Here is a 17,261-nt window from a genome sequence, read left to right as displayed (position 1 = left end):
GTGCTGAAATGTGATATTTTATTTGTATGTTAATAAAGTTTGCCTGGAGATCGGAGGTAATAGCAAGGCAGTGACAAGGAAGTGAGGTAGCTGGACTAAGAGCCAATGAGAGAGCAGAACAGCAAGGCAATAAGGTGCAGGTTAGACAGGAAGTAGCCCCTTTTTTGGTAGCTGCAGAGCTGGAGAGGTAAGGTTGGTGGCTATCATTATTTCCCTGATCTCTAAGGCTTCCAACCTTACATTTGGCTCGCTTCCACCCCTATATTTGGCTCAGTGTTTCTTATTTAATAAGACCGTTTAGAAATTCGTCTACAGCCAATCACTATGAGCTAGCAGTGGGAGATGAGCAGAAAGACAAATGTTGTATGTCCTCACTCACTTACGGAAACAGATGTCAATCCATAGAAACACAAGTAGAACAGTGGTCACCAGAGTCAGGGAAGGGCCAGAGAGAGGCAAAAGAAATTAAGTGGGGCTTTTTAGGTATTTAAAAAAAAGTGGTAGTGTGGACTTGGAAAAATATTGAAATGAAAGTCGGGGTTCTGGGTAATTTAGTGTCTAACACGAAAACATTGAAAAAAAGTCCGGGTTCTGGGTAATTTAACATCTAACATGAAAAGGTTGAAATGAAAGTCGGGTTCTGCGCTGAGCTGTATCTCCAGGTTTACATGCCGAAGCCCTAGTTCCCATTACACAGCATGCAGAGGTACTTCCGAGAACAGGTCTTCCAAGAGGTGATTAAATCCCGACGGGGCTACTAGTGTGTGCAGGAGATGTTGTAAGGACAGGAAGAAGCCATCCACAAACAGGAGAGAAGCCTTGCAATGGAGTCACTTTGCCACACCTTTTCTGGCCTCCAGACTGTGGCCTTTTGTTAAGACAGCTCTCCTAAATAATACATTTGTTGCTGGGTGTTTGGGGAAGCACTCAAAAGAAAAAAAAAAAATTTCTGCAAAAGTATTCCACAAAAATGAGATAAGCGAATTAAGAATAATCCTTACAGATATTTTACTGTTATTGTCATTTATCACTGGACAACAATCTTAGAATCTCTCTCTCTCTCTCTCTCTCTCTCTCTCTCTCTCTCTCTCTCTCTCTCTCTCTCTCTCCCCCTCCCTCTCTCTCTCTTGGTTTTTCAAGACAGGGTTTCTCTGTGTAGTTTTGGTGCCTGTCCTGGATCTTGCCATGTAGACCAGGCTGGCCTCAAAGTCACAGAGATCCGCCTGTCTCTGCCTCCCAAGTGCTGGGATTACAGGCCCGGCCAGAATTTTCTAAGTATAGATTGGAGTTGACAAGTTCTATTTTTTAATGCACTATATAGGATACAAATTATCAAATCAGTGTCATTTTCTTCCTACCCCAAATTTCTTCTGCATGAGAAGTAAGCCTCTCTAAGAGCAGCTGGAGAAGATTTGATCCAGTGGAACATAGGAACTAAACACTGACATTTGGAACCATCATAGACCCCCCGCCCCACTCTACCACCACCACCACCCAGCGTGTGCCTTTTTTAAAAATAGGCATTTATATCAGAGTGACTTATGGTTTGGAACTTCAATGTCCCTCCCAAAGACCACACGTTAAGGCTTAGTGGGCTGCAGGGGAGGGGGGCGCGCACCTGGTCTTTAGGAAATGGGGCCTGTGAAAGGAAGCTGGTCAGTGCAGAAGTGCAGAATATCCTGCACAGGGACGGAGACAGTGGCTAGCTACTTCCTTTCTCTCTTTGACCCTGGCCACCACAAAGAATTGTTTTGCTTCAGCATGATGTTCTGATAGCCACAGATTGAGTCCTCCCCACTCTGAGCCAGATCTGCCTCTCCTCCTCCCCTGCCACCTCTCAGCATCCTCTCAGCTCTCTCCTGGCTGACTAACACAGTGACCAATGCAGCCATCTCACTTCTCAGCTCTCTCCTGGCTGACTAACACAGTGACCGATGCAGCCATCTTACTTCTCAGGGAGTTTCCACTAAGATGTAAGTCAGAATGCTTCCAAGCTCAGAAGCATTTCCCTGAATCCCACTGCCACTGGTGGGAAGATATAATGCAGTCTAGAAGTGTACTTTCCAAATAAATAACTAAGGGGGAGTCGGACACAGAAGGATCCTTATAAATTCTTTACCTAGATCCACAAACACAGCAGATTGGTGTGACAAAACGTAACTGTGTCACTCACAGGTAAGGGACAATTCTTTCTTCACCTGCATGTTCTTTTACTTTAAATGTGAAGAATATGAAATTTAATTTGTTTATTGAATTCTAGTTTGCTATGCCCATCTACACAAGAACAATTGTTACCATTGCGTTATCACTTTACTTCTTTGTCGTTCACAGTGTTTTATCTGAACCCTAAAGTTGTGGTGAAATCCAAAGGACACAGACTGTACGACTGTAGGTCCTTCTGGGTGCCTAGCAAACAGAGGCTAGACAAATTCACAGTACTGATCTCATGAACTCCACTTCTTGAAGAATGGAAAGTCTACATGTCCAACAGCTTTCCATTCTCCTTGCCCCGTCCCCAGCAAGCGCCGTTTTACTTTCTGTTTCTGGGTCTGACCATTCTAGAAATTTTGTACAAGAGGATGTACATCTCATCTGTCTTCTGGGTGTGACTTGTTTCCTTTTGCCTAATTCCTCAAGGGCCCACAATGTTGTAGCATATTCAGAAGGCTGACCGCACCACCTTGCCCAGTTGTTTACATGACTGCTGGGTTTCCAAACTCGGCCCTCATGCTTGTGTGGCAGCTGACCCATTGAGCCATCTACTCAGCCCCATGAACTAGAAAGGAATTCTGACCATGCTAAATACTAGGAAGTACTATGCTGACTCAAGAACTGTGCATCTTGGATCTAGCTGAGAGCCATGTCCTCCAACTCCCATCATTTGCCACCTCTAATTCCTGTCATCTCCAAGTCCTAAACAAATCTGTGTTCATCTTTTGCAGGAGCTCTGAGACTGTGCCTTTAATGCTGACTAAGGCATGGGGAGGAAACAGCACAGAAATGAATCACAAGTGCCAACTTCACACTCTGAGGATAACAGAGGGTGGAACCGAACTCACAAAATCTGTTTCCAGCTTTCCCATTTCTTGCTTGTAGCTTCTCATCCTGTTGCTGTACATTCCTCGACTTTGGGGTGGAATTTCTCGGACTTCCAAATCCATCTGTTCAAGCTGAAGTGGGGAGAGAAAAAGGTGAATCACATGCACATTCTTTATTGGCCCAAATGGTCATCGCTAAAAGGATTAGATTCTAAGCCCTGGGTTTGCAGCTGAGGAAGCAGAACTATGGCGCTGGCTGATCACGATCAAGTAACACTGGAAATGCTTTAGTGCTTGCATCCTGATTGGCTCAGTAAGCAGCTAGAGAATGACAGCGGGCGCTAAGCTGCTTGCTTTGTTGAGAATTTGTTGTGAAAACATGCATTAATTAAAACACTCTCCTGAATTTGTTCTCAACATCCTTGGAGAGTCCATTGTTTGGTGCAACCTGATCTGGTCTTCTGACTGTGACTCCCTAGAAAGATGGGAGATTGTTTCCTGTGGCACAGCTGTGAAGCAGCAGCCTGGCTTGGACATTTAAGGAAATTTCTTTGAGAAAGTCTTTCCTAATTAGGAAAATCACATACAACCAACATGTGACCTCGGCCACCAGCCTAACTCTTACACATTAAAACCACACTGATGAGGAGCTAAAAGGATAGAGCAATATGTTAGATCCACCGTGCTCACTGAAATCATAGCAGGGCATGCTTCAGCCATCTGTCACCCTGTAATACATTGGATACAGCCCATGAGAGTTTAATGGGTGCCAAGAGAGACATGCAATAATGGTTCAGGGTCCAGGCTTCCCAGTGAGACAGTGTTCACATTGTAGGCTACTACTTACCCGCCATGGGGCTTCAGCGGAGGTCTTAATGACCCTCTGCCTCATCTTTTCTCACCTCTAAAAATAATCTCTTTCCTAGGACAGTCATGAAAATTGACTGAGTAATTCCTATAATGTATTTAAAGCACTGTATCACTAGGTTGACAGTAACTATAGTAATAGAAATAGAGCAAGCACTCTACAAGGCAGCAGAGGAAGCTAATTTGTACACGCCCCTAAAAGAGGAAAGACCAGGAATGAGAGCAAATTGGCCCAGACTATGGCAATAACATCCTCGGAAAAAGATAGCAATGCTTTTGCTTCTGAGAGCATTCCAACACATCATGACCAACACAAGCTTCTCACCTAGTGTCCACTGGTAGAGACTGAACAACTATAGTAGAATACAGATGGACCAAACAGGAAATTGTAATTAAGATATGTACTTTTATAAGAAAAGAAGATACTTTTCATTAGCCCTTTTCAAACAGTGATCGTGTAAGTAACTGAGATAGCTCATCATAAATGTGAAGGCTTAATATCCCTTCCCAAGAAGACATTTAGTGTGTCTCTTTACCCATCAGTGGCATGTTAGCTGCTCTTATGAAAATGCTATGAATGTAGGTGAGACCACTTTGAGACTTTGCTTCTCATTCTATCAATGTATAACCAAAAGCAGGATTTGTTTCACTTTCTTTTCCACTGTCATTATTAATCATTTTAACATTATGCTTTATATTTCTTTTGCTAAATTTCCTAAAAAGTAGGTGGAGTCTCTCACTGAACCCATTGCTCACCAGTTGGCTAGAACAGCTGGCCAGCTCCAAGGATCTGCCTATCTCCCTTCCCCGACCTCCCAGTGCCAGGTTTAGCCATACACAACCTCGCCCAGTTGTTTACATGACTGCTAGGTTTCCAAACTCGGGTCCCCAGGCTTGTGTGGCATCATCACTATCAAGGCACTTTAGTCTCCGACAGCATCACTGTCTCCGCCTTGAGTTTTGGTTTTGAAGTTAGCATACAAGGTAGTGGGTTCACTGTGGCGTTTCCATACACTTTGCTCTCATTTGCCCCACCTGTCTCCCTCTGGCTGCTCGGCTTCCTCCCCCATTTTTCTCCTCTTCTCTCATGTCACATGCATTCAATCACCCTTTTTCTCTCTCCTTCCCTTAAGAACTCTCCACTGCTCACTGTCACCTTCCTAGTTTATCGCGCCCCCTCCCCACACCCCCCACACCTTCTCCGTCCATCTAGGATCTGTGTAGCAAAAACAAGAAGTCTCTGTTTTTTTGAATCTGTCTTCTTCTACTTAAGTTTCCAGTTCCATCCATTTTCCTGCAAATGATTCCATCTTTACAGGAGAATACAATTCCATTATGTGTGCATCACAGTTCTTTATCGATTCATCAGTCAGTGGACATTCAGGCAGCTTCCATGTCTCATCTACTGTGGACACATGGGTATCTAAGTATCTCTGTGGCAGGACGTGGCAGTTCCCTTGGATATACACAACAGTGGCATACTTGTCATCTGGCATTTCCACTTGGAACGTTTTTTAAGATCCTTCCATATTGATTCCCATACTGCCTCTGTAGTCTTCATTCACAGCAACAGTGAACACATTCCTTTCTCCAACATCCTTGCCAGTACTGGTTACCTTCTGGTTTGATTTGTTTTTTTAATTTTTTGAGACAGTGTCTAATATAGCCCAGGCTAGCCTTGAACTTACTGTGTACCCAAGGAGATGACCTCTAAACTTCTGCTCCTCTAATATAGCCCAGGCTAGCCTTGAACTTACTGTGCACCTGAGGAGATGACCTCTAAACTTCTGCTCCTCTAATATAGCCCAGGCTAGCCTTGAACTTACTGTGCACCTGAGGAGATGACCTCTAAACTTCTGCTCCTCCTGCCTCTTCTTGAGATTCCAGCATCTGCCACTCCCCTGGTCCTCGCCCTTGGATGTGTGCCACTCTGACAGAAAAATGGGACCTCCAGGGCTTTAGTTTGCACTTCCCTGATGGGAAGGGTGTGAAACACTAGTAGACTAGCCTGTTTCTTTGACTAGAAGATCTGTTTTCTTGTGTCTAGTTTTTACTTTCTTTATATTTCCTACATACTAAGCCCCACCCCCATCTGAAGTATAGCTAGCAAAGATTTTTCTCCCATAGGTTGTCTCTTCACTTTGGTAATTATTTCCTTTGCTCTGTGAAGCTTTTCACTTTCATGTAATCTTATCTGTCAGTCTTTGGAGCTATATTCTGTTAGAGTCCTTTTAGGAAAGGTCTTGTATCTTACAGTGTTTTTCAGGCCTGTATCTTACAGTGTTTTTCAGAGCTGGAGAGATGGCTCAAGGTGAGCTTACTGGCTGCCTTGCTGAGAACCTGAGTTTGATTGCTGGACTCTCTGCCAGGTAACGTTGCAGCCTCTTGTGAGTCCAGCTTCCGGTGATCTGACACCATCTTCTGGCCTCTGCGAGCACCACAAACGTGTATGCGCGCACATACACATAAATAAAGATAAATACGCCTGCTGTAGCAGTTTCAAGCTTTGCACGAGGTCTCCGGTTCATTTTCAACTGGTTCTGTGCAGGATGAGAAGGATGCCTACACTTTCATTCTTCTACGAGGAACGAAGTTTTCATAGCACCGTCTGCGGTAAGGCTGCCTATTCCGCAATGGATGTTTGGGACACCGCTGTGAAACAAAGCAGGTGGGCTGTAGCTTTGTGAGTTTGTTTCTGGGCTCCATTCCAGTGGTCTCCATGGCTGTCTCTAAGCCAGTACCCACACTGCCTTAGTCTCCATGGCTCTGTAGTATCATTTGAGGTCAGGCCTTATGGTGTTTCCAGCACTGGTATTTCTGCTTAGGATTCCTTTGGCCACATGGGATCCTCTGTGCTTCCATATGAATTCTGAATTGCTCTTTCTAGCTTTAGGAAGAATGACGCTGGGGTTTTGATGGAGAGTAAACTAAACATGTAGATAATTTGCAGTAATATGCCATTTTCGTAATATTAATTTTGCCAATCTGTAAGCATGGAAAGGTTTGTCATCTTCTGGTTCTCTTTCTCAACATCTTTAGTGTCATAAAGTTTACATTACAGAGTCTCATTTCCTTGGTAGTTTTGTTCTTATTTCTTCTCTTTTTTGAAGAATTGTGAATGGGAATTTTTTCCTGATCTCCTTCTTGATAAGCTCATTCATTATTTGCTGACTTTTGCATAGAAATAGTGTATCCTACTGCTTGGCTGCAAGTGCACACCAGATCTAAGCACTGTCTGGAGGAGTCTTTAGGATCTTTAAAATAGGACCGTGCCGTCTTGAAAGGGTGATACTTTGGCCTCTTCCTTCCCTGGCTGTATTCTTTTCAGTTCTTTCTCATTACATCATTCTACTGGAACAACCAGCACTGTGCTGAGTAAGACTGGAGAACGTAGACCTCTGTAAGGATTTCTTTCTTTTAAAGTGAAATATGTCTTATTAGAATCAAGAATAAGGACTACATATACTCATTCTGTTTTCACAACACTCATGTAGCCACTGAAGAGTAGAACACATGGTAAGTCCAGTAAGCACAGTGTCCATAGACTACTAAAATCATCCTAGCAGTCAAATCAAAATCAAGCTTTTCTGTCAGTTTCCTCATCAAAAGAATAGCATATAATCTAAGATATCATTAAAACTAAATAATTCAACTTTCTGAACATTTTGAACAAACAAAAATGCTTATTTTAGGTTCAAATCTTAATATTACTAATAATAAAGTATTGCAAGCTCCATGAGGGCTTAGTTATGGTAGAACCTCAATCCTAAAGAGACCAGCTTTCTCTCATTATCAAGTAAACAAAATGTCTCCAGAGGGTAAAGAAATACAAACAGTAGTTCTGAAGAGGAAAACTAGATCAAGACCCCCATTACAACTGACCGGTTGTACCATTTACAGTCATCCCACTAACCAGAAGGAAGAAGTGTACTGAGTGGATGCTTTGCATCTAAAGTCAGTGTCTTCATATGAAAGGCAAGAAACTGAAAGAAACAGTTAATATTAAAAGAAAGAGAAGGGGGCTGGAGAGATGGCTCAGTGGTTAAGAGCACTGGCTGATCTTCCAGAGAACCTGGGTTCAATTCCCAGGACCCACGTGGCAGCTCACAACTGTCTGTAATTCTAGTTCCAGGGGATCCGACACCAAAAACAGAAAAGAAAAAGAAAGAGAAGGAAGGAGAAAAGGATAAAGAAAGACAGGCATTAGAAGATGTGGAAACGAAGATGGAGACCGTGGTAGCAGCCTGCAGCACCTACAAGTCACATGGCACAGAGACAGTCATTCTGACAACAAGGAGAACAAGAGACAGTGAAAACTGAAGAGCAACTCTGTAGGTCCCAGTCACGTTGATCTTCGACCACAGGAAAAGAACGCTGTGCAATGGGGAACAACTTCCTTCTTGAAACCCCAAATCCGCTTGCTGCCTCTGGTACATGGCTCCACCACCAAGTATTATCCAAATGTCAGGTTCTTCAGCTGTCCTCTAGAGAAGTCTCTGCCTTCCCAGAGATTCCAAATGCCCTTGAACTACCTTAGGGTCCAAGGAGGTTCTGAAAAAAACAATACTCAAGAAGCCTGAACCCCTAGCCACAACCAAGGTAGTGTTGCAAGAGTTATGAGTAAATAATAGCAGTTAATGGAAATCCTTCAGAAAATGACCCTCAGTCTACCAGTACAGGTACGGAAGGAACACCAAAGGGTGACCTCAGTACTCAGACAAGCCACTCAGCCCATGATATACAGCAACAATCTATCCAACAGTTTCTACAACACTTGCTTTCAACACCCAAAACTGGAACAAAATACGTTTCCCTCTTTTGCTCCCTTGGATTTATCGTCATGAAAAGGCAGTGTATGAGCCAGGACTGTAGGAATAAGACATCCAAGCACAAAAGCCTATAGAGCACTCAGGCCCCACATTTCCTGCCTTTCTAAGCCTTGGTCCTCATCTATAATGGTAGTGGCAACAATCTAAACATCACTCTACCATGATTCTCTGATGCTCCTACAGGGTTCTCTGTGTATGAATGTGATTTTCTAACAAGTCTGTCCACAGCATGCCTCAAAGTCTGTCCACACAGAGCAACTGAAGAATGAAATACGACTCCCTGGGACAAAGAGCAGGCTTGCTTCCAGGCTGCTGTATGTGGCTTACTGCCCAGGCTCTGTGTTCCCAGTGGAAGCAAGTGTGTGCAGCTCCTCGGTGGAAACTGGGGCTCAGGGAGCTAAAGCAACCACACTGCCATCCTGGCAGCTGTTCTGTTGTAATAGGAGGCTTCAGGGTCTGACTCGGGAGCCTCCTCTCTTGGGAGCTGCAGCAAACAGCTCAGTCAGCAAAGTGCTTGCCACACAAGTAGGAGGATCTGAGTTCTAATCACACAATCACATAGAAGCTGGCTGTGGCGAGATGCATGCCTGCCATTTCAGTCCTTGGAAAGGAAACATGGGATCTCTGGAGTTCGATGGTCAGCCATTCTAGCTGAGACAGTGAGCTTGGGGTCTAGGGAGAGACCTTGCCTCAAAACAGAAGGTGGAGAGAAATTGAACAAGACACCTGATGTCAACTTCTGGCCTCCACATCAATATGTACTTATGTGCACACATATGCATGTACACATGTACACACACACACACACACACACATGAAATCTCACATTTTCTGTGGACATCCATAGGGACTGGCAAGCTTCTTCAGCTTCCAAGTTGGTGGAAATCTCAGACCTTCATCAGTTTTGAAAGACAAGTTATCCCACAGGGGGTTCAAGAGAGTTAAAGATTATAACACAATGCACTTCCCCTAGTGTGTGGTGTGCCTTTACCAAACATTAGCTACTAAGATCATGTACTAAGAGAGTGGTTCTTAGGAGGTGTATTCTGAAGGAATATAAATTAGAGGTTGACATTGAATGAGCCACCTTTATTAAAAAGAATAAAAATCTCTAGATGTGATTAAATCTCCTTTAATCTGAAAGGATGAACCGTGAAGTGGGAACACATATGCACATTGCTCCGCGCATGTCCACAGCACACACAGCAGGCTCTGGGGTTTGGCTCAAGGGGCTGTGTTCAATACACCCCTAAGACTACGCACCAGTTCTCTGGCCTCTTCAAGCTGTTTCTCCACATTGGCAACCATTTGCTTCTTCTCATCTAAAACAAGCAATATCAAAGAAATGGTGATTATACAACATAAACTGAATATGCAGTGTTCTCAACCTTTCTAATGCTGCAACTCTTTAATACAGTTCCTCATGTTGTGGGGATCCACAACCATATTATTTTCGCTATACTTCATAACTGTGATTTTGTTACTATTTTGAATTGTAATGCAAATAGCTATGTTTTCTGATCATCTTAGGTGACCCCTCTGACAAGGTTATGTGACCCCACTAAGGGGTCACAACTCACATGTTAAGAACCACTGCTCTAAAGCCTCTTATTTTAATATACCCTTCTCCTTTCTGATCAACCACATCAAAACAAAATGTAAAGTCAGCAGATCATTCTTTGGGTGATGGAGGGATGGCTCAGCAGTTAAGAGCATTGGCTGCTCTTCCAGAGGACCCCAGTTCAATTCCCAGCACCCACATGATGGCTCACAACCATCTATAACCGTAGTCTCACAGGATATGATGCCTTCTTCTAGTATGGAAATATACATACAGGCAAAACACCCATATACATAAAGTACATAAATAAATAAATCTTTAAAAAAAATCATTCTTCAGTAGCTTACAAACCATACTGAATATTGACTTTGCAGTACGTGGAGATACATAACCTAACAAGGGGCCAAATTTTTAATAGGTCATATATTTACAAGGAAGACTTTTTCCCTGGTGGAGATTATGCCAACAATAGCAGATACAGTGGTGACCTGAGAAATTTGCTAAGTCACCATTGTAATAAATTGGAATCACTGATTTGTGACTATAATTTTTTTTTTTTTTTTTGTTTTTCGAAACAGAGTTTCTCTGTGTAGCTTTGCGCCTTTCCTAGATCTCACTCAGTAGACCAGGCTGGCCTCGAACTCACAAAGATCTGCCTGCCTCTGCCTCCCAAGTGCTGGGATTAAAGGTGTGCGTCACCACCGCCCAGCTTGTGACTATAATTTAAAACTCATATATAAAAACACTTCCACAAACCAGGCAAGGTCTTGTAAGTCTTTACTATTATATACTTTCAATAGTGTTAAGAATAAAGTATAAGCTCAGCCTGGTGCCTGGCTGTGGATCTCTGCATCTGCCTCCATCAGTCACTGGACAAAGGCTCTATGATGACAGCTAGGTTATTCACTAGATCGGTCACCAGAGTAGACCAGTCCAGGCACCCCAAATGATGAGAGAGAGGGGAGTTACTGCAGGCGAGGGACGTGGAGATCATGATGGGAGGACGTGCAGAGATGACCAGCCATACTAGTGGAAGCCCATGAACTGTGGACTGGTGGCTGTGGAGCCCCCATGGGACTGGACTAGGCCCTCTGGATACGGAAGACTGTTGTTTGGTTCAAACTGTTTGGGGAGCACCCAGGCAGGGGGATTGGGATCTGTCCCTGATCTATGGGCAGGCTTCTGGAACCTTGGTGCAGTGGGAAGGGGCTTGGACCTGCCTAGGCTCAGTGTGCTGGGCTCTGCTGACTCCCCATGGGAGACCTAGATTTGGGGGATGTGGGGATGCGGGGTGGCTTGGGAAAGAGGGCTGGGAAGTGGGAGGGGGGAGGACGGGGGATCTGTGGATGGTATGTGGAGTGAGTAGAACCAAACAACCGTCTTCCATATCCAGAGGCCTAGTCCAGTTCCATGGGGGCTCCACAGCCCCCAGTCCACAGTTCATGGGCTTCCACTAGTGTGGCCGGTCATCTCTGCACGTCCTCCCATCATGATCTCAATGTCCCTCGCCTGCAGGAGTAAGTAGAAAATCTATTAGGAAAGAAAAATAAAAAATAAAAATAAAAATAAAAAAAGAATAAGGTATGAGGCTGGAGAGAGAGGGCTCAGCAGTTCCAAGCACTGGTGTTCCTGCAGGGACTAGGGGTCAGTTCCTAGAACCTACATGATGGCTACAACTGTCTATAACTCTAGCTCCAGGTGGTGCACACACATGCAGGCAAACATTTATATACATAAAACAAAATTTTAAATTTTTTTTAAAAAAGAGTAAAGTATCATAGAAGAAATAGATATTTAGTCTTGACTTCTGACTCTAAACCCAAACGCACTGTCTTACTTACTGGTTTGGGAACCTGTACAATAAATAGTTTCTTTCTAAAATTTGGCCTGTATTTTCTAAATGGAGTTTTAAAATATATGTGTACATGCGTGTTCATGTGCGTCCCAATGAATGACTTTTAAACTGTGCGGTGCTGAATCTCAATGGTTTATTTAGGTACTCTAACAAGCCATAGCCTCAGCTCCTTTCTCTAGCAGGTCACTGAACTCATTTACAGACCCCACCTACACTTAACGTTGAACACTTTCAGTTTTCCGCTCAGCACCCTTTTCTTTTCAGCAAGAACACCCTCTCCTCTCAGACTCCTACCTCCCAGCAGGACAGAGGAATGCTGCTTTCTTATACAACTCTACCTTCCAGTCAACAGCTGGACTCATCTTAAGTGGCTCAACCCCTTGCTCACACTGGGGTCTGGGAGGTACACAGTCAAAGAAGCCGGTCACTTTTCTAGAACACACTGATTTCCTTCCAAGCAGTGAGGAGGGTTGGGACACAATTTACATTAAGAAAGTCTGTCAAACACCACCTCAGCCTGCTGTGGGATATCTTTCTGTATGCTGTGAATATGTGTTGCTCTGATTGGTTGATAAATAAAGCTGCATTGGCCTATGGCAGGGCAGGATGGAGCCAGGCAAAAAAAAAAAAAAAAAAAATCCAAGAGAGATAATAAAAGGGAAAGGAGAGATGCCAAACCACCATCCAAGGAGCAACATGTAATGAATGGGTCACAGGTAAAGCCATGGACCAAGTGGCGATACAAAGATTAATAAAAATGGGTTAATTTAAGATGAAAGAACTAGCTAACAGAAAGCCTGTCATCGGCCATACAGTTGATAATTAATATAAGCCTCTGAATAATTATTTTATAAGCAGCTGCAGGACCACAAGGCCTGGTGGACACAGGAAAATTTCCAGCTACATCAGCCAGTTGATCAAAATTAACATTAGCAGTGAAAAAGCATTCTGAGTATGTTCTCTTGATATTCTGGGATGAAAACGACCTGTTTGGGTCTGTCTTCCCCAAAACCCATCATCCTTGGCTAAAAATGAGAGGAAAAGCGAACAAAGTGGGAAAATCCCAATCAAGGAGTGTTCTGCCAGTGTCTTACTGTGACTCCAGTAAACTATTTGCTCATTAAAAGTAGGGTATTCCAAACTTACAGACCACAGGAGTCTAAGGAGCCATGACAACTTGTTCTTTTGTAGGATCCATACCTGGATCCTGGAGCAGCAAAATGATATTAGGTTTTAAAAGGAAAAGAATTCTTTCTAGTTCTAACCAAGACAATGTGAATAAAGTATGGATTTCAGTCAATACCAAATAATACAGATTCAGGACTTGTAGCAAATGTATCAAGGTATGGTGTTAACATGGGCTGCTGACATGGGTAAATGGAATTACTTTTTTGATATTTATATAATTTCAACTGTTCTAAAAGGAAAAAGTTTAGGGCCAGGATCTAGCTGGTTGAGTATGTGTTTAACAAGAGATTAGTCCTTGGATCCAACCCACAGTACCACAAACACAAAATGAAGCCATGACTTAAATTGACTAAACTAAGGGTGCAAAATCCCTTTGGATTTTGAGTGTACACAATGTGTGTAAATGTAAAAATGAAAATGTGTATGTGCATACATGACACACATTTCTATGAATGTCTACTATCCAAAGATGACTAAAATTCCACACATACTTGTTTATAATGCATAACCGGGTCACAGGACAACTAATGCCTTTTTTCCTGATATATTCAACTGAAAAACATTGCACCTGACAACTTCAGTGTTTCTCATAAACCTTCTAGGGTGTGATACAGTTCCTCCATTACTGTTACTCCCCTCCCTCGATTTCCCTTCTCCATGATACCCTGAATTCAAAACCATTTCCATTTCCACATCCCACAGCCCTGAGACTTTTCTTCAAATGTAGGTTTTCATCGAGACTTTAAGCTCACTCTAGTTTAGGCACAGAAAGGAAGGGAGGATTTAAGTGCAAGGTTCTCTTTCAAGTAGAGTTACCAGGACAAAGTCTGGAAAGCTCGATCATGGATACCCCCACCCACTGCCAGCTCAAGGACAGGAAAGGAGATGACACCCCCCAGGGCCATTCAGTCTTGCTTCCTCTGGTTGTGTTACATGGCTTATTTGCATTTTACGAATTCTGAGATTAAAAAGATCACGCTTTCCCTCTCATTCTACAGATGGAAGAGGCAAGCTTACAGAGGCCATAAAATCTCTTCACAACTACAAGTGTAGTGAGTTTAGGCAGAAGTGGGGTCCTGAACAGGTCTGACAGCAGCCCAGTCTTAATCACTTTGCCACAACACATTTCTGGGACACTCTATGTCTCTGTGAATGCGGAGCTAAGAAAGTAATTACAAATTAAATTCTGGTGAGGGTCTTCCCATCTGCCCACTGTAATGGAAGCTCTACCCAGTGGAGTACTCTTCTGCTATGGAATTCACTCCCAACACCACAAAATCCGGAATTTGGAAATTAAGTGAGTTATAGTTCCAGCTCATTGATTTTCCTAACTTGAACAGAACAATAATCATTAAAAAAATCAATCACACTTTAAATTCAGTAACCACAGAATATTCATTAAGGGACTCAACCATCTAAAAATCACAGCTATTAAAATTAGTTAAGATTCCGGCCGGGCGGTGGTGGTGCACGCCTGTAATCCCAGCACTCGGGAGGCAGAGGCAGGCGGATCTTTGTGAGTTTGAGACCAGCCTGGTCTATCGAGCGAGATCCAGGAAAGGCGCAAAGCTACACAGAGAAACCCTGTCTCGGAAAACAACAACAACAACAACAAAAATTAGTTAAGATTCAAACACTTCAAAGAGCAAAGCTTTTTTTATTGATAAAGCATTACAGAGTAATCAAGTTTCTTTTTAAATTTTCAGAATTTTTTTTCTATTCTATTTGGAAGTCACCTTAACATGTATATATGCACAATATAGACTAGTTCATTTCCACAGATTCTGGGTACTCCAACCTAAATAAATAATTATTGGGGGGAATGAGCTACTTTGACTTTAAAGTTTGCTCCATTTTTTTAATCTTAATTCAAGTAAATTATAGCTCATCTTTTGTCTTTTTCAGGGTAGTGACACAATCACTCTGAGCTGTGGGGTATAATGACTAGTAATTATAATACTAATTTAAAAATATTAATTAAAAATAAAAAAAACAGTATGCTCCTCTACTGCTTTTACTATGGTTAAATTATTAGTTCCTGTTAGTTCATAAACTCATGAAAAAAATCTTTTTTCTCTCAATTAGGAGCAGATTAAAAAGGCAGCAAGCACAAGTCATTATTAAGAGGAAAACCACTGTATTTTAAAGGGCTATTTAATTATTCAAGTACACATTTTTTTTCCCACAGTGCCAGCAATACATTTTACTTTCCAATGAATATGGTTGCCGTGTTTGGGCCTCACATTACACTATACATAAGAAGAAGCAGAACAGTATCTTTATTTTTTAAGACACTCAATTCAACTGTTTCCTTCTATGTGGTAAGGATTTTAAACACAAAGGCAAGAAAATTCAATTGTAACAAAACCTATTTTCTTTGGAGTCTTCACTGCTCTGTACACTGGATGATATTACTTTGTTAAACAGTCTTTCAATAATAAAGCTATTTGCCCAAGAAATATTTCTACTGCTAAAAATAAACAAACAAAAAGCACATTAAAATACAAAATGAGCAAAATCCAAGGGCAGCTCCGAGTCCTGGTGCTCTGAGGCTCTGGGACTCAACTCAAAGGCAGCAGGCTCAGACAACAGTGACAACAAAATCAGATGCTTGGGCAGTGGAGAAAGTGGGGCTGAAGAGGACAGCGAGGTGAAGTGTCATGAAGGCAAGAGGCCATCATCCACTCCGTCCACCAAAAATCTCCAGGCAACACAGCCCCGCAGAATATGCTACCTTGGTTCTCTCCTCGTTCCCTTACTTGAACTCTAACCTCTTTAAGACATCATCCAGCTCCTTCAGAACTAACTGGGACTTTGGGAGATGAGTGGGATGTTAAGTTCAGAGATCCTGGCTTCAAGCAAATATCCCTAGTAACAGAAAACAGGTGGGAGAGGGGAATAAGGAAATAAAGGGAGAAAATTATTTATAACACAGAGATTGGGGGAAATTCTGGAAAGGGGCTAAGTAAGGAACAAGTTAGATCCAAGAGAAGTTATTGCTGGCATCTTGGACTGGACTGACCAGGTAAGAAAGTGATATTACCCACAATTCTGCAGACCAATGAGAAGCATCTTTTCTAGATTGTATGCTCCAGAGCTGAAGTAGAGACAAAATCAGCAGCCCAATGGTTGTTCAATGTCCCTAATGAAACTGAGCCAAAAAAATAATAAAACTCATAATTTGTCCCTAACTACTTCTTAAGTCTGTACTTAAAGTAAATAAATCCTAAAACAATATCTTATAAGTCACGAGATACCATATTACAATCACCTGCTTATTCACAAAAACATTCTTCTGAAAAGAAAATTCTGAAAAACATTCTTGGAAAAGAAATGTCAAGGAAATTAGACATGACTCCCACCTTCACACTGTTGACAACCTAGCATGGAGGGTAATACCAGAGAGATTCGGAATTTTAGAAGTGAGCAAAATTACCCTGTACCAAGTTTTACATAAAATTGGATTATAAATACCCAAGAAGGATGAAAAACAAAATCTGGAGAGAGGTCTGAAAACCATGAATCCTAACAGCTAACACAAAGGGCTTCACAGAAGTATGTCATTTCATCTTTAATGAGAGAGGTAGGATTCTCTCCAACCAAGAAGCAAGACGAAAACTTGCCTAGGGGACAACTTCTATGTATCAAGAGTTAGTTGGGTTGGAATTCAGGCATTCTGACTCGTCACTCTAATGTGCCGCAAATAAGGTTAATAGTAATATTTACTAAAACGACAACGCTGCTGCATTTGGAGATCCACAATCTTGACACTTTCATACATTTGTTTGAATACTCTCATCTTTATAGTTTATTAAAAAAAAAACAAACAAACAAACCCAGATGCAGAGCAATAATGTTTCCAAGGTTACACAAGCTTTAAAAGACATGGGGTTGGGAATTCAACACCACCCCCAAAAGGTATC

At 42.3% G+C, this 17,261-nt stretch overlaps 1 protein-coding gene across 5 annotated transcripts in view; it reads right to left on the bottom strand.

Annotated features, from left to right (window-relative positions):
- Vti1a (vesicle transport through interaction with t-SNAREs 1A) overlaps positions 1-17,261 on the bottom strand; it is a 318,857-nt gene that overhangs the window by 300,979 nt on the left and 617 nt on the right. For all 5 annotated transcript variants that reach the window (XM_036172774.1, XM_036172767.1, XM_036172792.1 and 2 more), the window contains exons 2-3: positions 9,998-10,056; positions 3,060-3,170 (exon numbers count right to left, since the gene is read on the bottom strand). In XM_036172774.1, coding sequence (XP_036028667.1) covers positions 3,060-3,170; positions 9,998-10,056 — 170 coding nt within the window. The remainder of the gene's footprint in view (positions 1-3,059; positions 3,171-9,997; positions 10,057-17,261) is intronic.

The sequence above is a fragment of the Onychomys torridus genome, chromosome 1 (assembly GCF_903995425.1).
Source record: "Onychomys torridus chromosome 1, mOncTor1.1, whole genome shotgun sequence".
Classification (NCBI taxonomy): domain Eukaryota; kingdom Metazoa; phylum Chordata; class Mammalia; order Rodentia; family Cricetidae; genus Onychomys; species Onychomys torridus.
Note: the sequence above shows the minus strand (reverse complement) of the source record. Positions and strands in the feature narration are given on the sequence as shown.